Source organism: Meriones unguiculatus, chromosome 1 (assembly GCF_030254825.1).
Source record: "Meriones unguiculatus strain TT.TT164.6M chromosome 1, Bangor_MerUng_6.1, whole genome shotgun sequence".
Classification (NCBI taxonomy): Eukaryota; Metazoa; Chordata; class Mammalia; order Rodentia; family Muridae; genus Meriones; species Meriones unguiculatus.
The window spans coordinates 54,512,069-54,535,818 of NC_083349.1; the positions used below are offsets into that span (position 1 = coordinate 54,512,069).

The following is a 23,750-nucleotide window of genomic DNA, read 5'->3' on the forward strand; positions in this document are numbered from 1 at the left end:
TCAAACACATGAAAGAAATGGTGCAAGGCATGAAAACAGAATTAGAATCAATAAAGAAAACACAAAATGAGAAAACCCTTGAGCTGGAGAACTTGGAGAAAAGATCAGGAACCACAAAAGTAAGCATCACCAACAGAATACAAGAGATGGAAGAGAGAATCTCTGGAGCTGAAGACACACTTGCAGAAATGGATACTTCTCTCAAAGAAAAAGTAAAATCAGAAAAGTTCCAATCACAAAATATCCAAGAAATCAAGGATGCTATGAAAAGACAAAATCTAAGAATAATAGGAATTCACGAAAAAGAAGACTCCAGACTCCAAGGTCCAGAAAATATTTTCAAGAAAATCATAGAAGAAAATTTTCCCAACTTAAAGAAAGAGATGTCCATAAATATACAAGAGGCCTACAGAACTCCAAATAGACTAGACCAGAAAAGAAACACATCACGTCACATCATAGTCAAAACACTAAATCTACAGAACAAAGAAAAGATATTAAAAGCAGCAAGGGAAAAAGGCCAAGTAACATATGAAGGTAGACCTATCAGAATCACGCCGGACTTCTCATCAGAAACTATGAAAGCCAGAAGGGCCTGGGCAAGTATCATGGAGACTCTAAGAGATCACAAATGTCAACCCAGACTACTATACCCTGCAAAGCTTTCAATCAACATAGATGGAGAAAACAAAATATTCCATGACAAAACTAAATTTATACAATATCTACACAGCAAACCATCCCTACAGAAGATACTAGAAGGAAAACTCCAATCCAATGAAAACAAATTCACCCAAGAAAACAGGGCATACAGATAATGTCCCAACAAAAATGAAAAGAAAACAAGCAATGAATCAGGGTTACATCATCGACTCCATTACAAAAGGAACTAACATGCATTGGTCACTATTATCTATCAATATCAATGGACTCAACTCACCAATAAAAAGACACAGGCTAACAGAATGGTTAAGGAAACAGGATCCAACATTCTGTTGCATCCAAGAAACACACCTATGCAACAAAGACAAACACTACCTCAGAGTAAAGGGCTGGAAAACTGTTTTTCAAGCAAACGGTTCCAGAAAACAAGCTGGAGTAGCCATCCTAATATCTAATAAAATAGACTTTCAACCCAAGTTAATCAAAAAAGATAAGGAGGGCCACTATATTCTCATCAAAGGAAAAATCCACCAAGAGGACATCACAATCTTGAATATCTATGCCCCAAATACAAGAGCACCGACATTCGTAAATGAAACATTATTAAAGCTTAAATCATACATTGATCCTAATACCTTAATAGTGGGAGACTTCAACACTCCACTCTCACCAAGGGACAGATCAACTAGACAGACACCAAATAGGGAAATAAAAGCACTCACAGAATCCCTAAATCAAATGGACCTAATAGACGTCTACAGATCATTTCACCCAAACTCAAAAGAGTACACCTTCTTTTCAGCACCCCATGGAACCTTTTCCAAAATAGACCATATAGTGGGCCACAAAGCAAGCCTCAACAGATACAAAAGGATTGAAATAATCCCTTGTATACTATCTGACCACCATGGACTAAAGCTCGACCTCAACAACAACAGAAACAACAAAAAGCCGACACACACATGGAAACTAAACAACTTACTACTCAATGACAGCTGGGTTAAGGAAGAAATAAAGAAAGAAATTAAAGACTTCCTAGAATTCAATGAAAAGGAAGGCACAACATACCCAAATTTATGGGACACACTGAAAGCAGTGCTCAGAGGAAAATTTATAGCACTAAGTGCCTGCAAGAAGAAATTCGTAACATCACATACAAACAACTTAATGGCCCAACTGAAAACCCTAGAACAAAAAGAAGCAGATACACCCAAAAGGAGCAGACGGCTGGAAATAATCAAACTAAGGGCTGAAATCAATCAACTAGAAACAAATAAAACTATCCAAAGAATCAATGAAACAAAAAGCTGGTTCTTTGAGAAAATCAACAAGATAGACAAACCCTTAGCCAAACTAACTAAAAGGCAGAGAGAAACTATCCAGATCAGCAAAATCAGAAATGAAAATGGGGACATAACCACAGACATTGAGGAAATCCAAACAATTATTAGGTCATACTACAAAAGCCTATATGCCACAAAATTTGAGAATCTAAATGAAATGGATAATTTTCTTGAAAGATTCCATCTACCAAAACTAAGTCAAGATCAGGTAGAAAGACTGAATAGCCCTATATCTCCCAAGGAAATCGAAGCAGTCATTAACAGTCTCCCCTCCAAAAAAAGCCCTGGACCAGATGGCTTCAGCGCAGAATTCTACCAGACCTTCAAAGAAGTGCTAATACCAATTCTCCTCAAGCTATTCCACAAAATAGAAACAGAAGGAACACTACCAAACTCATTCTATGAAGCCACAGTCACCTTAATACCTAAACCACACAAAGACCCAACAAAAAAAGAGAACTTTAGGCCTATCTCTCTTATGAACATTGACGCAAAAATACTCAATAAAATACTTGCAAACCGAATCCGAGAACACATCAAAGATATCATCCACCATGACCAAGTAGGCTTCATCCCAGGCATGCAAGGGTGGTTCAACATACGGAAATCCATCAATGTAATCCACTACATAAACAAACTGAAGGAGAAAAACCACATGATCATCTCCTTAGACGCCGAAAAAGCATTTGACAAAGTCCAACACCCATTCATGTTTAAAGTCTTGGAGAGATCAGGGATACAAGGCACATACCTAAACATAGTAAAGGCAATATATAGCAAGCCTATAGCTAACATCAAACTCAATGGAGAGAAACTTAAATCAATCCCACTGAAATCAGGGACAAGACAAGGCTGTCCATTGTCCCCATATCTCTTCAACATAGTACTTGAAGTCCTAGCCAGAGCAATAAGACAACTAAAGGAGATCAAGGGGATACAAATCGGAAAGGAAGAGGTCAAAGTGTCACTATTTGCAGATGATATGATAGTATACATGAGCGACCCCAAAAATTCAACCAGAGAACTCCTTCAGCTGATAAACACCTTCAGCAAAGTGGCAGGATACAAAATCAACTCAAAAAAATCAGAAGCCCTCCTATATACCAAAGACAAAAAGGCTGAGAAAGAAATTAGGGAAACAACACCCTTCACAATAGCCACTAATAACATAAAGTACCTTGGTGTGACCCTAACCAAGCAAGTGAAAGACCTGTTTGAGAAAAACTTCAAGTCTCTGAAGAAAGAAATCGAAGAAGATATCAGAAGATGGAAAGATCTCCCGTGCTCATGGATTGGTAGGATTAACATTGTGAAAATGGCCATACTGCCAAAAGCAATCTACAGATTCAATGCAATTCCCATCAAAATACCAACTCAATTCTTTACAGACCTTGAAAAAAAGATTCTCAGCTTCATATGGAGAAACAAAAAACCCAGAATCTCCAAAATGATCCCGTACAACAACAGATCATCTGGAGGTATCTCCATTCCTGATCTCAAGCTGTACTACAGGGCAACAGTAATAAAAACTGCATGGTACTGGCATAGAAACAGAAAGGAGGATCAATGGAACCGCATAGAAGACCCAGAAATAAATCCACACACCTATGAATACTCGATATTCGACAAAGAAGCCAATTCCATTCAATGGAAAAAAGACAGCATCTTCAACAAATGGTGCTGGACCAACTGGATGTCTACATGCAGAAAAATGAAAATAGATCCATATTTATCACCCTGCACAAAACTAAAGTCAAAGTGGATCAAGGACCTCAACATAAAACCAGATACCCTAAATCAATTGGAAAAAAAAGTGGGGAACAGCCTAGAACTCATTGGCACAGGAGACAACTTCCTGAACAGAACACCAACAGCACAGGCTCTAAGAGCAACAATCAATAAATGGGACCTCATGAAACTGAAAAGTTTCTGTAAAGCAAAGGATACCATCATCAAAACAAAACGACTGCCTACAGATTGGGAAAGAATCTTCACTAACCCTTTATCTGACAGAGGACTAATATCCAGTATATACAAAGAACTAAAGAAGCTGAAAAGCAGCAATCCAAGTAATCCAATTAAAAAATGGGGAACAGAGCTAAACAGAGAATTCTCGACAGAGGAATATCGAATGGCAGAAAAACACTTAAAGAAATGCTCATCCTCATTAGCCATCAGGGAAATGCAAATCAAAACGACCCTGAGATATCACCTTACACCCATCAGAATGGCCAAGATGAAAAACTCAAGCGATAACACATGCTGGAGAGGTTGTGGAGAAAGGGGAACCCTGCTCCACTGCTGGTGGGAATGTAAACTGGTACAACCACTCTGGAAAGCTATCTGGCGCTTTCTAAGACAACTAGGAATAGTGCTTCCTCCAGACCCAGCTATACCACTGCTAGGTATATACCCAAAGTTTGTTCAAGTACACAAAAAGGACACTTGCTCAACCATGTTTATAGCAGCTCTATTTGTAATAGCCAGAACCTGGAAACAACCCAGATGTCCATCAACGGTGGAATGGGTACATAAATTGTGGTATTTTTATACAATGGAATACTAGTCAGCAATCAAAAAGGAGGAAATCATGAAATTTGCAGGCAAATGGTGGGATCTAGAAAAGATCATTCTGAGTGAAATATCTCAGAAGGAGAAAGACAAACATGGGATATACTCACTTATATAGACCTATAAGATATGATAAACATAATGAAATCTATACACCTAAAAAAGATAATCAATTGAGCGGACATGGGGTAAGATGATCAATCCTCATTTAGAAAGACAGATGGGATGTGCATTGAACGTATGACAGGAGTCTACTGAGCGCATCTGAAAGACTCTAACTAGCAGTGTTTTCAAAGCAAAGACTCATGACCAAACCTTTGGCAGAGTACAGGGAATCATAAGAAAGAAGGGGAGTTAGTCTGATGGGGAAAGGATAGGAGCTCCACAAGGACCAAATATATCTGGGCACAGGGTCTTTTCTGAGACTGACATTCAACCAAGGACCATGTATGGATATAACCTAGAACCTCCACTCAGATGTAGCCTGTGGTAGCTCAGTAACCAATTGGTTTCCCAAAGTGAGGGGAACAGGGACTATTTCTAACAGGAACTCGATGACTGGCTCTTTGGTCTCCCCACCCCCGAAGGGAGGAGCAGTCCTGTTAGGCCACAGAGGAGGGCTTTGCAGCCAGTCCTGAAGACACCTGATAAAACAGGATCAGATGAATGGGGAGGAGGTCCCCCCCATCAGTGGACTTGGAAAGGGGCACGGTGGAGATGAGGGAGGGAGGGAGGGAGGGACTGGGAGCGAATGAGGGATCGGGACACGGCTGGGATACAGAGTTAATAAAATGTAACTGATAAAAAAAAAAAGAACCAGAGGCCCAGCCCTCTGAGCCTAATGGGAAAAAAAAAAAAAAAAAAAAAAAAAAAAAAGATTAATTCTGTCAGATTAAGAAGGGAATGAAAGAAATGTTACAGGTCTGGGGAGTCTATGTTAGACAATTTCCATAATAATTATCAAATATTTCCTAACTCAAATTAACAGGCATACATCTTCTCCACCTTTTCAATAGTACTTAGTACTAAAAATATTTTTGGTTTTGCACTGAAAAATGTGACTAGAGGAAAACTAGTTCCTTGAACCAACACTGGGAAGACTGCATGTGAAGGTCACTGAGAATGGTCAATATTAAAGTTATGACAAAGAGATGTATTCATTCCTTCGGAATTAACTTCAACCAGGCATGGTCTACTGTGGAGGCAGCAGAGAAGGTACATGCTGAGAATGATTCACAAGTTCATGCTTCCAGAACTTGTGCTTAAATAAAATTATCTATATTTAAAACTTAAAAAAAAAAAATTTCCAGAAATGCTATAGTGTTTCAAGGCACATTAAATTCAAATGATGAACTCAATTTTTTATTATAAAATATCTTAGTATTTATCCAAGGTACTTTCAATTTAAGTTAGTTTTATTTTAGGCTTTGAGTTTTCTACATGCTTTATATATAAAATATAATAATTTGATTTTAGTAATTTGATCAGAGAGACTTTTTTAAAGAATACACAAATGTCAAGATATAATAAATTTAGGGGATGATGAGCTTGTTAGTTACTTCTGTTGCTGTAAAAAATACCCAGTGAAAGCAACTGAAGAAAGAGATTGGGTTTACAGATTTTGGTTATAATATATCATGATGAAGCTTCACAGAAGTGGAGCATGAGTCACTTCCTGGTAACCCTGTAAATTCAGTGAAAGGCAGAGGATAAGAAAGCTCCCGCTTGTTCAGCTTCTTTCCATTTATGCAGTCCATCACCCAAGCCTAGGGAGTGGTTCCTCCTTCAATTAGGATGGGTCTTCCCACTTCACTAACACAGCCAGAAGCCACTTTTCTTGGTGATGCTAGAGCCTGTCAAGTTGATAATCAATATTAATCACCACAGACATCTACTTACTTTTAAAAGGAGGAAAATCAGGGGGCTTTAAGACATAGAAGTGAGAATTAGAACTTTATTTCATACTTTTGTTTGCTTTTTGGGGGGGACATATTTCAAACAAAGGCTCTCATCTTAATTTTGTGCCAAGAAATCCATTTTATATTTATTGCTTATTTATATGATTTTTTATCTCACATAACATTTCATTTTCATATTAGTTTTTCCATTAGATGAACTTGACACAGTTTCTGTTTTTGTACTCTACTGGCTAAAGGTATGAATCATTCAACTCCTACATATAAATATTTCTAGGTTTCCTATAATTCTTTATTTTTCTTTATGTTTTTCGGAGATGTTTTTCCTCTTCATTTTTATTGGTTCCTTGAGATGTTTGCACAGTGTATTTTGACCATTTCATCCCTCAACTCTTCCCAGAACAACCCTGCCTTCTATTCCCACGCATCTTTGTGCTGTGTTGTCTACAGGCCTAACAAACTGACATGAATTTCTTCTGGCCTTGAATTGCTAAAGATTTGAAACATTTTTTTTCTTCTCAGTATTTTTAGCTATATATCTGTTTTAAATTCAGTCTAACATACCAGCCTAGGGTGATCTGAGATTTGCATTCTTTCTGCCTTTTCCACCATCATGCCTAGCTTAATAAGCTCCCATTTTTGCCACCTTGATATGGCTACTTCACATATATCAATTTAACAGAAACAGCACCATCTCTGAAGACACATTTCGTATTTTATTTACATTTTAAGTCTAATTTTAATCTCAGAATCACATATCCATACACCTATTTCCTTTTCGTTGATTTCACTTAAAACTTCTAAGCATGTTTTATTGCACAAAGACTCTAAACAAATTATCATGTCTGTTACATGTAATAAATGACAACAGCTTAACAGAAATTCATCAATACCCCCAAACATCTTTTTATTATAAATACAGGTATCAAAGAAATCCTGAACCTATTTTTGATACTAGTAGTAGTCAGCACCCATACCACTTCAAGAATTAATACAATTTGTGATTATTCATTATACCTGCTACTTTAACAGTTCCAACTGCAGCTCTATGTACGACGGATAAAGCATGCCATTTCTGTTCTTCCTTCTTGAGACTTTACTTTTCAGAACAACAAAGGTGTCCATGGCCATCTGACACTCCTTTGCCATGCTTCTGTCTTGAAAACCTGAATTCAATTTGAACATTTCAGGTTCATGTTTAGATGACAGTGCTTTAGGTAGAGAAAGAAAAATGGTGCTGCACTTGTTACCTGAAAACATAATAGGTGTACATATATTAAATATATTCTTACAACTGTCCAGGTCATGTTTACCAGCTGAAATTCTTTTTACTTAATGTGTAGGTCTTTTGCATGGTGATACTTAATCAAAACATTAACCTGAGTAGAAGGTTGTTGATTTAAGACAAGTTTGAGATCCACTATTAGTTATTGTATGTCTGTCCTTCTGGTGGCTGTGGAAGCTTCATATTTTCTTTGGACATCTTAGCTCTTGAAGTACAATTTTAATGCTATAAGAGTTTTGCCCTTTTGCTAATACTGGTATGCTCCGTGCATCCACCATTCCACTGGAATTATTGATTCCATTCATATTAATTTTTGTTACAAATCTAACTGATGGAGGGGCTTCTGGGTATTTAGATCCACATTCTACTTTCAGCCTATATATTCTGTTTTCATAGTTTGTCCTTCTGTCCTTTTTCAAGTTCTTCCAACAAGCGAAAATTACTTTAACGCCTTGAAATGTAATAACCACAACATCCACTCAACCTCTTCCATTTCTACAACCTAGATTCAATAAGAACTGTGGAGACTGCCATCTTCTGCTACTAGATGTAGTCGCTGCACACCTTTTTTTTTTCTTTATCCTTCCAAAATGGCAGACATCTGAGAGAAGGGCCAGCCAATAGAGATATGAGATGAAAACTGAGTATACTCAGATTCATGAGTTGGATAGGTGGCCAGATTAATGAACTTACATTAAATAAAAATGATGCACAGATATAATGCATACAATTATGTCTATGAGGCCATGTATGGGTACGACTTGCTTAAATTGTTTTAAGTTCTTTTATCTGTTAAGAGATATTGTGTTTCACACACATATATTTCAGTGGCATTTTACAACTGATTCCAACTTTTCAGGCTTACCCTGTGACCCCACCTTCATCCTGGGCTGTGCTCCCTGCAATGTCATCTGCTCCATTGTTTTCCAGAATCGTTTTGATTATAAAGATCAGGAATTTCTCACCTTAATGGGCATCTTAAATGAAAATGTAGAGATTCTGAGTTCCCCTTGGATGCAGGTGAGTTCAAGTTTCTTTAAAAATAAAGCAAAAGAAAAAACAAAACAAAACCAAACCCAACAACTACTTAGAGATATGTTTTCCATGAAATTCCAAAAATGTTTTAGAAAAATGAAGGCTTAACTGTGGGCTCTTAGAACCCTGTTCATTGATTTTCCATTAAACCTCAAATAATTCTTTTAAATATAAATCAATGCTTACTGTATGCCTGTATTACTCAGTGGACATCTACTTAATTGTTGAAATCTTTGTTAGCAACAAGGTTTATACTTTAGAGATCTTGTCATTAAAACAGTTAGCAGAAATACCATAATTTGCAAAGAGAATATTTATGCAAGTAGGGACAGTTTGGGAGCATTGAAACTGCTAGGAATCCTTTAGTATAGCGGTAGTAGTTAATAAAAAGTTGATATTTTAAGCAGCAATAAAGCTGGTATAGGAGTGACGTCTGGATCTCATCATATTTTTCCCTCTGCTGAGTTGGTATATCTGACAATTTATCTAAAGAATGTTTGTATGCTCTTGAAGAACCATCTGGCTGGTCTGTCCAGGTTCACAGCTGTACTTCAAGAGTTCTTGAGACTCAGTGCTAAACTTCTTATTCTGTGTTTGAGAGTGGCTGACAGAAATTACAGTAGCAGGATGATGTCTATGCTTCAAATCTATGTCTGATTTTATCTCTGTTGCAGTCTAAAAAATGTAAATCACATTAATTCATGCCATCTTGTAGTCTAAGATTGTAGTGAAGAGGTTGTGTAGAAAATGAATGAGTTGATATAAAATTCATATATGGAATAAAGATCACGTAAGAGTTTAAGCAGTGGTTATTTTGTTTCAGTCAGTTCATGTTTACCCATAGACATCTTTACAAGCAAAGAGAATTTTTATATACACCATGGAAATCACTCGTTAAGGTAGATAACACATATTTATTTTTGTACTTATTCTTTCTGGCCAAACTCTACTATAAGGCATACATATATACACCTCATATTTCACACTTTTATTATTTTCTTTTGTAGATTTGCAATAATTTTCCTGCCATCATTGATTATGTACCAGGAAGACATAGAAAATTAAATAAAAATTTAATTTTTACAAAACCTTATTTTTTGGCAAAAATAATAGAGCATGAACAATCACTGGATATCAACAATCCTCGGGACTTTATTGATTGTTTCCTGATCAAAATGGACCAGGTAAAAATTTTTATAAAACTCCAGTTCAGTTATTTGATGGTTTGAGCATTTTTTGTTCCATGAATTGTCTCTGTTTACAGGTATGTTCAAATGTTTCAGATCAGTAATGTTTGCTATGCACTTTGTGTGTCTAATGTGTACATGAATTTTTAGTAAGTATCCCAGACAATACAAAGTTCAGTAATTTGAATATATTGACTTTTTTTAGACAAAAATAATCTAGCTAAAGAGTCATATAATGCAATGTACCCATGAAATGGAAACATTTCTAAAATTTTCAGAAAAAAATGTCATGTCATGATATAAAGATGAATATTATCTTTGTAGGAAATGTATGAAAACTTAGAAAAGCAGTTCAAGATAGCCAGACTTACTACAATTCCTGCAGATTGAAATAAATCTTAAAATATTAGCTATGGACAGGCAAGGGCCTTTCAGATGAATTCTAAGGTGTGGGTCATGGTATGGGAGAGGAATGATTAGTGGCAAGGATGAAAAGTGCTTTAACTGAGTGTAATTTCAAGTGAATTGACATTAGATGTGGAATTAGAGAGTGATGTCTATCAGGCATCATATATGCATGAACTCTTCTTTCATAGCTGCATTTGTTGAAAAGCCTCTGTTGCCCCTCATCATAAATGTAAAGTCTTTGCTTGTTTTGTGAGCTCTCCATTCTGCAACACTGTACTGTATCCTCATGCTATGTGTGTATTAAATTTACTGTCCTTATTCAATTTGTATACTTTTTCCATGGGAGTTAGGAACCTTTCATTTTTCTTTACCACATTTACAATAAAAACTTTCATCTTCATGTGATGTGCGTACCCCAAATATCACCTGCTGTCTGTTTTATCTTCTTTTTCTTATGTGTGTTTTGAGCAAAACATTTTTTTAAAAAGGAAATGGGCCATCAATCCTTTTGTTTATTTATCTTTGGGAACACAGTACACCCAATGGCTCACCTGCTTGAAGAGTCTCATGAAAGACTTTTTCCAGACAAGAAACTGGGTAGAAGAGGTAAAGATGGGTCAGGGGGTCTACATGTCTCCTGAGCACAGTTTCTTCTCCTGTTGCATCTTCAGGGCCTGTCAGGTTAAGTTTGTTACATATAAGTCATTTTATTCACTGTAATAAGTATATTGGCAGATAATTTTCTAGATAACACTGTCAAACTATTCTCAGGAAAATGACAACCCAGAGACAGAGTTTACTTGTGAAAACTTGATCTTCTCAGCGACTGACCTGTTTGCTGCTGGGACAGAGACAACAAGCACAACACTGAGGTACTCTCTACTGCTCCTACTCAAGTACCCAGAAGTCATGAGTAAGTACACAAGTGGGAAGCAAGTGAGTTTCACACGAAAAAAATTGAAGACATCTCTGAGACATTCCTTTATCTTGTTTGTCTCAGGGAAGCCTCAGAATTTAACCTTCTGTACCACTACAATCTGCTACATTTATCAGTAGGACTGAAGGGAGATATCTTAGCCCATAGCAGAGGAGGAAGCTTCAAAACGAAGGCAGGAGGAAAAATCAATAAAGTACTATTCCGGTGCCTGGATTTAATGGGAAGTGATTGTGTCCACACAAATTGTTTTAAAAATGCAAATTAGTTTAAATTGGAAAAAGTCATATTGAATAGCAGCTATATTCTTGAAAATATTTTTTTATTATTCTGATAGTTCTTTTGTTGGGATAGAAACTCTCCTTACAGAAAAAAAATAATTATAGAATTTAGTGAGACATAATCCTTGAAATTATTAAAAAGCTTAGATTTCTAAAGACATTTCACTTAGGGGAGGGGCATGGGAGGAGAAGAGGGAGGGAGGGTGGGATTGGGAGAGGTTGAGGAAGGGAGCTACAGCTGGGATACAAAGTGAATAAACTGTAATAAATAAATAAATGAATAAACAAATAAATAAAAAGAAAACAAAAGAAAAAAGAAATTTTATTTATCATTCCATAAATCAGTTTCCACAAAATACTGTTTAATATAGGACAAATTATTGGGGGGCTATTCTATAATTTTATATTAAAATTATTCTATGCAGAATATTTGGCGTGCGCTTATATGTGTGTACTATGTACGTGCCTGGTGTCTACAGAGGTTAGAAGAAGACATCAGACTCCTAGAACTGGAGTTTGCAGATGGCCCAGACACCTTACGAATTCTGGGAACTGAACTCAGGTACTCTGCAAAAACAACAAGTGCTCTTAGCCTCTGTGACAACTCTATTGCCCCTATAATTTTATCTCTTAAGAACATGTTTATATTTTTCCTTAAAGAGTTCCAAGCATGAGCAGTCAGTTGCATCAATGAGAAAGGTTCTTGCTGATAATTACATCCCTCTGCCTCAGGCATATGGTCGAGGGAGAAAACTGACTCTGAATGTCATTCTCTACACATGCACTTGGCAATGCACAACCACACATTCACACAGAAACACACACACACAAACATACACAGAAATAGAGAGAATAAAAATGAAAAGAACCCAGCTATGCTGCACATCTGAAAAAGACATAGCAGCTATGCCACAAATCCTCTGAAGTGGTTACCATAATTTTGAAGCCCATCAGCCCTTTTAAGTCAGAAAGAGTTGACCAATGAATAATAATGTTGACCAATGAACGGCTAATATTCACCACATTTTAAAGGACAAGGGAATAAAGGTGGACAATTAATGGAGAAGAAAGGATGATACAGAAGAGAAAGACTGAATAAAGAGAAAGAGTAAGCTGTGTGTCTATGTTTCAAAATAATAAATGCCAGAGATGATAGAGACTGAGGTTAATAATGGCTCCTTCCTGGCCAGATTTTTCAATGTCTCCATTCATCAGGAAACCAATTTCTTTTACGGAAAAGAAGAGGCTTGCACTTAAAGAAGTCTAGTTTGACAAACCCCATCCATAAAAATCTTTGACAGTGACAGAGGGATGTGTAAAATAAAAAGGAAAGTTGACTCAACCCTGCAGAGTATCAATCAGAGGCTGAGACTCATAGCTAAACTTTAGGCAGACTGCAGGGAATCTTATGAAAGAAGGGGGCAATAGAAAGACCTGGAGGGGACAGGAGTTCCACAAGGAGAGAAAAAAAATCTGGGCATAGGGATCTTTTCTGAGACTGATACTCCAACCAAGGACTTTTCATGGAGATAATCTAGAACCCCTGCACAGATGTAGCCCATGGCAGTTCAGTGTCCAAGTGGGTTCCCTAGTAATGGGACTAGGAACTGTCTCTGACATGAACTCAGTGGCCTGCTCTTTGATCAACTTCCCCTAAGGGGGGTGCAGCCTTACCAGGCCACAGAGGAGGACAATGCAGCCAGTCCTGATGAGACTTGATAGCCTAGGGTCAGATGGAAGGTGAGGATCTCACCTATCAGTGGACTGGGGAGGGGCATGGGTAGAGAAGAGGGAGGGAGCGTGGGATTGGAAGGGAAAGAGGAAGGGGCTACAGCTGGGATACAAAGTAAATAAACTGTAATTAATAAAAAAGGGGAAAGTTGTTGAATGTTATTTTAAACAAATGTGAATCCCAATCATTTTATTTTACTGATAAAGACTCATGAGTTAGATGCTGGGGTGAAAACCTGGTAGCTCCGAGAGGTAGAGAAAGTACCCAGCTGACCTTCCTTCTCAGCTCAAGTTTGGATGGAAAAAACCCAAAAGGCTTACTAGCACATATGACAGCCCAGGAGGAAAAGCCCAAAAAACCCAAGGCAAAGGCTTGCTAGCTCAAAGGCCAAACATGCCAGGGAGCTGAGGAGCTGAAGCCAAATCTAAAGCCAGAGCTTGAGCTAAAAGTTCTCCACACTATCTTAAATACCCCTCAACTCAAAGTCCCTCCTACTCTTTAATCCCTGTCAGATGGTTTCTTACTCTGCCTCTTTACCTAGGGTTAACTTTATTAAAGCTGATGTACAGAAAGTTTTTGGATTAAAGGTATGTGATAGGGCTCAACCGCACCAAATAAGAAACAGGGTTTTACAGTTCACAATTTTGGAGTTCACATTGGAATAAAATATCCTGCTAGAGTTGAATTTGTAGCATTCAAATCTTCAAGGTGTCTTTTATGTTTCTTCCATTTTAGTAGGCATATATACCCTTCATACAGTAACTGTGGAGTACATACCTCCATGTGTTATCATCTTAATAGAAAATGCTTATCCAATAACTATCACAATGAATAGAATTAATTGACCCAAGGTGAGAACCCTGACAATGCAGCCACTTCTGATGAGAATTGATAGACTAAGATCAGAAAGAAGGAGAGGAGGGCCTCCCCTATCAGTGGACTTGGGGAGGGGCATGCATGCAGAAAGGGGGGGAGGGTGGGGCCAGAAGGGAAGGAGGGGGGCTTATGGGGGGATACAAAATGAATAAAATGTAATCAATAAAAGTTAAATAAAAAATTTAAAAAAAAGATGTCAGGTCTTGCAGTTTCAGATTACCAATGTTGAAGAGAAAATTATAAAAACCTTCAAGGATTAAACCAACCATGTCATACACTAGGGAGTTAGCAATCATACTGTACCAGAATTCTCAAGAGATGCTATTTACTCCTTAAAAAAGAAGGGCAGGGGGGAAGGTATTTTCAGCCCTCCATGTTTTTTATAGAGTTTAATATTTTACTTTTTTCCCCAAAATACTGGGAACATACTACATTCAAATTCTAAAACCAAGTCATAAGAAGTAGCATCTAAAGAAACTAAGCAAGAGAGAGGACTCTAACTAAAACGGTCAATCCCCATCCTGAAAGGCAAAGAGGATGGACATCAGAAGAAGAAGAAAACAGGAAACAACCTAAGAACCTTCTACAGAGGGCTTCTGAAAGTCAGAAGAAGAAAACAGGAAACAAACTAGGAACCTACCACAGAGGGCCTCTGAAAGCCTCTGCCCTACAGACTACCAAAGCAGAACTTGGGCCTGATGGGCAACTGTTGGGCAGAGTGAATGGAATTTTATGTAAGAACTGGGAAATAGTAAAAGCTGGAGAGGACAGGGTTTCCACAAGTAGAGCAACAGAACAAGAAAATTTGAACACAGGGAACCTCCCAGAGACTCATACTCCAACCAAGGACTATTCATGGAGATAACCTAGAACCCCTGCACAGATGTAGCCCATGGCAGTTCAGTGTCCAAGTGGGTTACATAGTAATGGGAAGAGGGACTGCCTCTGACATAATCTGATTGGCCTGCTCTTTGATCACCTCCCCCTGGGGGGGGAAAAGCCTTACCAGGCCATAGTAGAGGACAATGCAGCCACTTTTGATGTGAACTGATAGACTAAGATCAGAAAGGAGAGGAGAACCTCCCCTATCAGTGGACTTGGGGAGTGGCATGCATGCAGAAAGGGGAGTGAGGGTGGGATCGGGGGGATACAAAATGAATAAAGTGTAATTAATAAAAAATTAAAAAACAGAAGTAATGGGTTATAGGAATTCAGAGAACTCAGAGAGGCTGCTGGGCATCACACCTAGAAAAGGGCCAGTTGAGAATGGACTGATGGATTTAGTGAGAGTACGAGGAGAGAACCAGAAAAAGAACAGAAATAAGTGGTTGATAGTCTGAGAACTTCAAAACATAAATCTGGGTATTTCAAAATAATTCTAATAAAATAGAAAATCTAAACCAATAAAGAGTAACAAAGTCCAAGAAGGCATCAGCAACTGTTTCTTACTAGGGAACAGATTTTATGTAGTTACAAAGATTTTTCTTTTTTAGAATTGTTTTTTTTTTAAATTTTATTTTTCTCATTAGTTACATTTTGTTAATTCTCTATCCCAGGTGTATCCCTCATTCTCTCCCCAATCCCACCCTCCCTCCCTCATCTCCTCCCTGCCCTTTTCCAAGTTCACTGATAGGGGAGGACCTCCTTCCCTTTCATATGATTCCTTTTTGTCAGGTATTTTCAAGACTGGCTGCAAAGTCCTCCTCTGTGGCCTAACAGTACTGCTCCTCCCTTGGGAGGTGGGGAGGTCAAAGAGCCAGTCATTGAGTTCCTGTTAGAAATAGTCCTTGTTCCCCTTACTATGGGAAACCAATTGATTACTGAGCAATCACGACTCACATCCGAGCAGAGGTTGTAGGTTTTATCCTCTCATGGTCTTTGGTTGAATGTCCATCTCAGAAAAGACCCTGTGCCCAGATATGTTTGGTCTTTGTGGAGCTCCTATACTTTCCACATCAAACTCCCCTTCTTTCATATGATTCCCTGCAGTTAGAAAGATTTAACCAGTGGATACAACCAGGGTTACCATGTGACAATTGGACAGAGGGCAATGTGTTTTTATTTAATATATGTATAAAATATGAAACCATTATGTCCACACAAAGAATTTAATTCCTCCAACGAATGAACAAAGAATGAAATAATCATTACATATAAATATAAACATAAATTTCAGGAGAAATTGTTAGTATATGTTCATATTTGGGAAGTAAGAGGGTATTTACATACCGTTGGAAACTACATTCATACATTACCATTATAATTTATTTTTAAATGTAGCAATTGTTTTGGCACAAACATAATATTTGAGCAATAGTTTTCTTCTGTAAGAGCTTTTTCTTGACTTAATATTATGTTTATTATTTGAAAGCAATAGTTGATGTCAATTTTCAAGTATGCCAATTGACATATAAGGGATATCTATTATAACATTTAGTATGTAGGATAATAATGTTTATAGCATAGCAACTGTCACTTCATTAGCATAAGATATGCTTACATAATGTTGCCTAGGCGTCTTCACCTTGCTACAAGTAACCCTTAGTTGTGATCAATGTGCCACTTCTATCCTTTTCTATCATTTTTGTGTTAAAACAGCTAAAGTTCAGGAAGAGATTGACCATGTTATTGGTAGACACAGGAACCCCTGCATGCAGGACAGGAGTCACATGCCCTATACTGATGCTGTATTGCATGAGGTCCAGAGATTCATTGACCTTCTTCCCACCAGCCTGCCCCATACCGTGACCTGTGACATAAAATTCAGAAACTATCTCATTCCCAAGGTAAGATTCCTTCTTCTACACTGAACTTTAATGCTCTTGATCTCAAATGAGTAAGTGAAATTAGATTATTGGTGCAATATGTTGGGTTTTGAATTTCAGATTACCAATTTTTTTTTTTTTTTTTGAGTGCAGAATTTTTTTTTTTTTTTTCAATGCAGTTTATTCAGGAACATTGAACAATCCTCGGACCCCGGGGAAAGCCAGCCCACAGCTTAAATAGCCTCTGGGTAGCCAACCCAGGCGTGCCACGGGGGCAATGCAGATAGGTCCACATACATGGAAGCAAGCCAGATCCTCGGCCTTAGCCAAATGTGGAGTTGTTCGTGACAGAGAGCACTCACCATCGGGAAGGTGGAAGGCGGAAACCAGCTCCATCTTTAGGTTGGATACCATAAAAAGCTAAAATGATATGCTCAGGATGCGAGGCTAAGCACTGCACTCAGGGTCAGCCGCTTTGGACCCAGAGAAGAGCATGTCTGATTGCATGCGGGTTGATGCCCCAGGTCCCGCCTCTGAGAAAAAGGTATCGGACTGGTCTGATGCTCTTTGGGTGGATGACACCTAAATGAACATCAGTACAAAGTCCCAATTTATTTCTAATATCAGAGATCAGACCTCTACTCTTGCTTGATGCGTCTAAAACAAAAAGGGGGAACTGTAGAGAGCTGCAGATTACCAATTTTAAAAAGAAAGGTTATAAAACCTTCTAGGAGATTAAACCAGCCAAGTCACAAATAGTGTGATTCACAATTGGACTGTATTAAAATTCTTAAGAATTTACCATGTGATTGATTCCAATTTTCTTCCCCCACAAGATAAGAGAAATACAAACACTTTAAATCTGGAAGCTGGATGGACCTTATTATAGTTAAGAGCTAAAACATTTTTAGAGCAAGTCTTGGTTTGTGGCACTGTAGGCCTTCCAAATTTGCTCTCCATTTAAAGCTGTGTTTTAGCCACTTTTGACTGTTTGCACTTTCAAATAAAATTTAAAGATCAGACTGTCAGTCCCTGAAGAGACTCTTCTATGATTTTGTCAGGCTGCTAAGAGCTACATAGGCACATTTGGAAGATTTCAGATATTGACCTATCAAATCCTTCAGCTCATGTAGTTAAGCCCCGTGTTTCAGGAGTGATTTGTGTGTCATTGTCCTTTAATAGTTTGCTCCCAGTTATAACCCTGGCAGAAAAATGGGCAAAGGAGTTCCTCTAGAGCTTACATGTTGTAAGGCAGACTGGCGTATGGTAACTATGCTGTTGGGATATGCCTACTTCTCTCTGTCTTAAGGACATTCAGATCTCTCTGTTGTGGAGGTTCTGCTCTTTTTGTATTAATAAAACCCATGACATGGCTCCATTATGACTATCCTATTTACTGAGTCATATGGTCACTTCTCTGTTTTGGTGTTTATATTCAAGTAAACTTTTGACCTTGACTGGACGTTTCTAAATTTGTCATTGCATTACTTTTTTTTTTTCTAGTTGTCCTAAGTGTAGTAAAGACCTCATACATATTTTAAAATTAAAGCAAATAAACTGTATGGCAGGGAAAACACTGAACAATTTGTTTTTGGCCATGTTATTCCAGAAGAGATTGTTAATTTTATCAGACATGTATATGCAACAACCTATGAGCAGCATTTTCTGGTGTTTCATATCAAAGCTTACATCTGAAGCCACATTTCACTTATTCAATGTCCTACCCAGTGGGAGTTCAACAGGTTCCTAAGGAGGGGCGAAAGGAATGGGATAGGAACAAGAGACACAAAGAAGGAGAGCAACTTTATAATCTGATCTCACTCTCGTTTATTTGAAAATTTTCACACAACTTTATAGGGAGAAGGCAAGAAGAGAAAATGTGTCAGCAACATAGTTTACAAAACATAACATTAAGGGTGATTAATGATGATGCAGAACACTACAAGAATGTTTACTAAAAGAGATACTACAAGAATGTCATCTAAGATATCTCAAAATGTCTAGCCTGATGAACAGATGACTCATCAGTTCTGGAAGCACGACCTTGTTGCAGCTGTCTGTAACTTTCCACTAGCTGGCCTTGGCTCCTGGCATCTCCTCCCTTTCTCAAATAATTTAAGAAGCTAGCAGTAAGGTTATGAACATGAGGTCTTTTGAAGACAGTGGGCATTAACCAGAGGGGGGAAGTAGTGACCTGATCCTCCCAGGGCGTTTTGCAGCCTTTTTGGGTGTCTTTTGGGGGAGGAGAGGAAGACCCCATCAACACATGAGGGCATCCTCAGCAGGTTGTAGTTAGGGGTAATCAGACACCAACCTCTATGCAATCAGGTTTGCTTCTTGGGGAACTCAGAAGTGAACAATTGGGCCCTTCCCCTGTGGTACCTCATCCTATACCCCTGTGGTGCCCATGACATATCAGGCATTTATCTGGGTTTCATGCTGTTCTCATGAGAGCCAAGCGCAAACAATCAAGACCCATGTAATGGACTGTTACCAGTCTTCCTCAGGCTCAGCTAAGCCTCGGTCAGCCAAATCAAGTCTGTGATAATGAACTTGTATGGGTTTAGATGCCAGGGAGTCAATTTGCTGTTTTACAAAGCTAGTAAGCCTTTTGATGGCCCATGGGCCGAAAGATATGAGAAGAAGGAAGCCCACCATGGGTCCCAAGATTGAAGGGAGGAGCGTGGTGAGCCAGGGAAGAGGTTGAAAACCAATTATGAAACCAACTTTCCTCTTGTTCTCTCTGTCTTTTTCTCCTCTCTAAGCCTTCTCTAACTTTAGCCATGCTGTCTTTCACAACTATAGAACAGTCCATGTAAAAACAACATTCTTCCTTGAGGGCAGCACATAGTAGTCATCTTGACTGGAGGGGTATTCATTGACATCATTATCATTGTCAGGAGAAAACTCCTCACCCACTTGTTGCACCAGGCATTCCAGTAGCAATCAAGCTGCATCATTTTCCTGCAAAAAATACACAGACAGCTCCTCGTCCCCATATGAGCACAGGGTCGGGTCCATGCCATTAATTTGTTAAAGGATTCCTCCATTTTACTTTAGCAAAAATTTTTTTTTTTTTTTGGTTTCTGTATGCCAAAATCTATCTGCTGCAGATTTACCATGCTTATCCAGGTTTTTTTTTTTTTTTTTTTTAAATTAGGTGTCCAGGGGAGTGGTTTTTTTTGACCTTGTTGCAGCTGTCTGTAAATTTCCACTAACTGGCCTTGGCTCCCGGCAATTCATGATACAATAATGGCTTTGGGGAAGCAGAGCAGTATGTGTAATATACACCAGAATGGAGCTTATTGATAACTGAATATCACATTATTTAGTACTTTAAAAGTTATTGGAGGGCACTGTATCAAGATCACTGCCACTTGACTCAAACTCTTCTGTCTAGCTATGCTGCTGCTCTTTTAGGGGCAAAATTTCCTTATAAGCTTTGACTAGGCCATCTCCATTGTTTCTCTTCTGCAACTTTTATATAACTTGACTTGTCTATGCTTCTTGTTTCCAGTGTACTACTGTCATAACATCACTGACATCCGTGCTGCATGATGACAAAGAATTCCCGAACCCAGAGAGATTTGACCCTGGTCATTTTCTGGATAAGAGTGGCAAGTTTAAGAAGAGTGACTACTTTTTTCCATTCTCAGCAGGTAATAATAATTAGTTCCTGTTTTTTTTTTCTTTTTGGATATTATAATCTTTCCATCCCCCTCTTCCACAGTGCACCCTGAGCCTTAGCTGTAAGAGTTGTATTGTGAATATATCCACTAGGGGTAGGCACCTAATGTTCCATTGTTCTCTGCATTTTTGTCAGTTGTGGCTTTCTATAATCTCTCTTTGCTGCAAAGAGAAGTTATTTAAAAAAATCTTTGAGAATTAAAAAAAAATAATTACTATCACTTATTACAATTTATTCAATTTGTATCCCAGCTGTGTCTCCCTTCCTCCTTTCCTCCCAATCTTACTCTCCCTCCCTCTTCTCCCCCTCTCCCCTAGACCACTGATAGGTGAGGTCCTCCTCCCCTTCTATTTGACCCTAGCCTATCAGGTCTCATCAGGACTGGTTGCATTGTCTTCCTCTGTGGTCTGGCAAGGCTGCACCACCCCAGAGGGAAGTGATTAGAGAGCCTGTCACTGAGTTTATGCCAGAGAAAGCTCCTGCTCCCCTTATTAGGGAAACCACTTGGAGACTGAGTTTATGGGCTACATCTGAGTTGGGGTTTTAGGTCCTCTTTAATTTTAAGTTTTTTTTCCCCCACAATTTATTCATTATATATCCCCATTGAAGTCCCCTCCCTCAACTCCTCCCTTTCCCACCCTTCCTCCCTGTTTCTCCCTATCCCTTTCCCCCAGTCCACTGAAAGGGGGCAGGGGGGGTTCTCTTCCTTTGCCATCTGCCCATAGCTTATCAAGTCTCATCAGGACTGCCTGTATCTTCTTCTTCTGTGGCCTGGCAAGGCTGCATCATCAAGGGCAAGTGATTGAAGAGCAGGTAACTGAGTTCACGACAGAGGTTGCCCCTGCTCCACTTAATCAGGAATCCACATGGAGCTGCTTTAGTGGGACTTTAGAGTGTTGACCCATCCTTTCTAAATTCACAAAGCTAGACAGCAGTGTGGTTGGATCGTGTGTCTAGATGTATCACCAAGCTAAACTTGAAGTTTTCCTAGACAGTAGGACTTCTTGATCTCTGTGAGGAAGGCACACAGAGTCAACTCCTTGGTACCAGCTTTCTGTACAAGTTACCTTTATTGTTCTTTTGAACAAATACTTGTCAAGAAGCAACTTAAGGATTTATTTTGGCTTAAAGTTTGAGGAGCTATAGTCTATTATGCAAGAGAAGACATGGCAGCAGGTGCCCTGTGGTTACTGAAGAACAAGCTGAGACCTCTCACATCGTCACATAACTTGGCTGACCATGAGACAGACAGCAGGTTAGAAGTGGGGGAGACTATAAACCTACAAGACTCAACTTCAGTGACTTTTTATTGTAAGACTCCACCTACTAAAATTTCCACAACATTGTATAACAACGTTAGCAACAGGGGACCATGTATTTAAATACATAAGCCAATGGAGTACATATCAAAGGTTCTTTCCTAAGCAACTGACTATCCAGTTACAGCTGTAGACTGTCCATCCATGGCCACTTGGTTTGTGGTAATATCAGGTTTTCCAGTCCACAGGATAGTTTATTTTCTCCGATTTAGGGCCATTCTCAAGATGGCTGCTGGCTATAGAACTTTAGCATTTTCTAAGAGATATCTGAACGTTTTCTCTAAAGCCTCCCAGTTGGGATGAATTCTGGTTATCCGTTTATTTAGGCTATCTTTTTGTTTGTTTGTTTGTTTTATGGGATGGAGCCTTTTGTCTATGATGTGACACTTTCTTTTTTGTTTTTTCTACTTTCAATGGGACTCTCTTCCATTATGCTGTTATTTTGTTCCAAAGTATTGTTATTCTGCCCCTTCTGTATTCTCGATATTCTCTGGAGCTGTCCTTTTTAACTCTGTTAAATCCCAGGGCTTACCATGAGCATTCACATTTAACCATGAGCAGTTAAATGAGTGTTCCTTTATTTTTATCATGTTGTTGAGAAGACCAGTGTTCAATGTTGCTATTCTACCTCTAAAGCTTTATATTTACATATTTTAATACTGTATTTCTTAATATTAGACATGGAGAAAAATGTATCCATCTTTTCTACATTTATCTATCCAACTGTCCATCCATCCATCCATCCATCCATCCATCCATTAATCCATGCAGCATATGAAAGAGTGACATAGATTCTCTTTTATTATAGTTGCAAATATCATGCTTGTAACAGCCAAACACAAGGAGTTAATTATACCTTTTTTTTTTCTTCTTCTTCAGGAAAACGAATCTGTGTGGGAGAGGGCCTGGCCCGAATGGAGTTATTTTTATTTCTGACCACCATTTTACAGAACTTTAACCTGAAATGACCTCGAAACTACCCCAGTTGCTAATGGTTTTATTTCTGTGCCACCCAAGTTTAAGATATGCTTCACTCCCATCTAAATGTATGTCCCTCTTAGGCCCCTTCCGAGGGGCACAGTAAAACTCTTCTGCCAGGCATGCCCCTCTGACCTTCCATCTCATATTTTCTCATCTCAAGATGCAGGGCATTCCTATCTTCTATTTGGAGTAATTTTCAGGGTCACTGCACAAACATGTGTGCAATTCCCAATGATTTATCAACTTCAGCATTTTTAGTTTTTATCTAATGATGGATTATTAATATATTTTTACTGTAAATCTGTATAACAGTTCAGTAACACCTAACTCTGTGTGTTTTAAATAAAAGCATTATAATTCTGGTCTGTTTAAAAAGTTTTCTTGTTTTCCTTTTTTGATATAGCCTCATGTAGTCCAGGCTAGACTTAAACTCACTATGCAGCTGATCCTAATAACCTGATCCACTGTCCTTCTTTGTTCATAAGGCAAGTAGTAATAAATTAAAATAATGTCACAAGATGCTTTTGTTTCTTTTGCTTTTTTTTCACAAAGAAATGCAAGTATTTATTCATCATGGCCCTTAGCTTTCACTTGTAAGTGTAAGTACTTCTTTTTCTTTTCTTTTTCTTTTTTTATTATTAATTACATTTTATTAACTCTGTATCCCAGCTGTATCCCGCTCCCTCATTCCCTCCCAAACCCTCCTTTCCTCCCTCATCTCCTCCCTGCACCTTTCCAAGTCCACTGATTGGTGAGGATATCCTCC

The 23,750-nt window shown here is 38.4% G+C and overlaps 1 protein-coding gene and 1 pseudogene across 1 annotated transcript in view; one reads left to right on the forward strand and one right to left on the reverse strand.

Annotated features, from left to right (window-relative positions):
- LOC110540048 (cytochrome P450 2C18-like) overlaps positions 1 to 23,088 on the forward strand; it is a 36,188-nt gene extending 13,100 nt beyond the window's left edge. Inside the window, 7 exon segments of the mRNA XM_060389099.1 lie at positions 8,638 to 8,798; positions 9,821 to 9,997; positions 11,180 to 11,321; positions 16,830 to 17,017; positions 20,514 to 20,655; positions 22,883 to 22,967; positions 22,969 to 23,088. Coding sequence (XP_060245082.1) covers positions 8,638 to 8,798; positions 9,821 to 9,997; positions 11,180 to 11,321; positions 16,830 to 17,017; positions 20,514 to 20,655; positions 22,883 to 22,967; positions 22,969 to 23,047 — 974 coding nt within the window. The 3' untranslated portion in view covers positions 23,048 to 23,088.
- LOC110540046 (ubiquitin-conjugating enzyme E2 variant 2-like) lies at positions 7,524 to 8,271 on the reverse strand (annotated as a pseudogene).
- Positions 23,089 to 23,750: the final 662 nt, after the last annotated feature.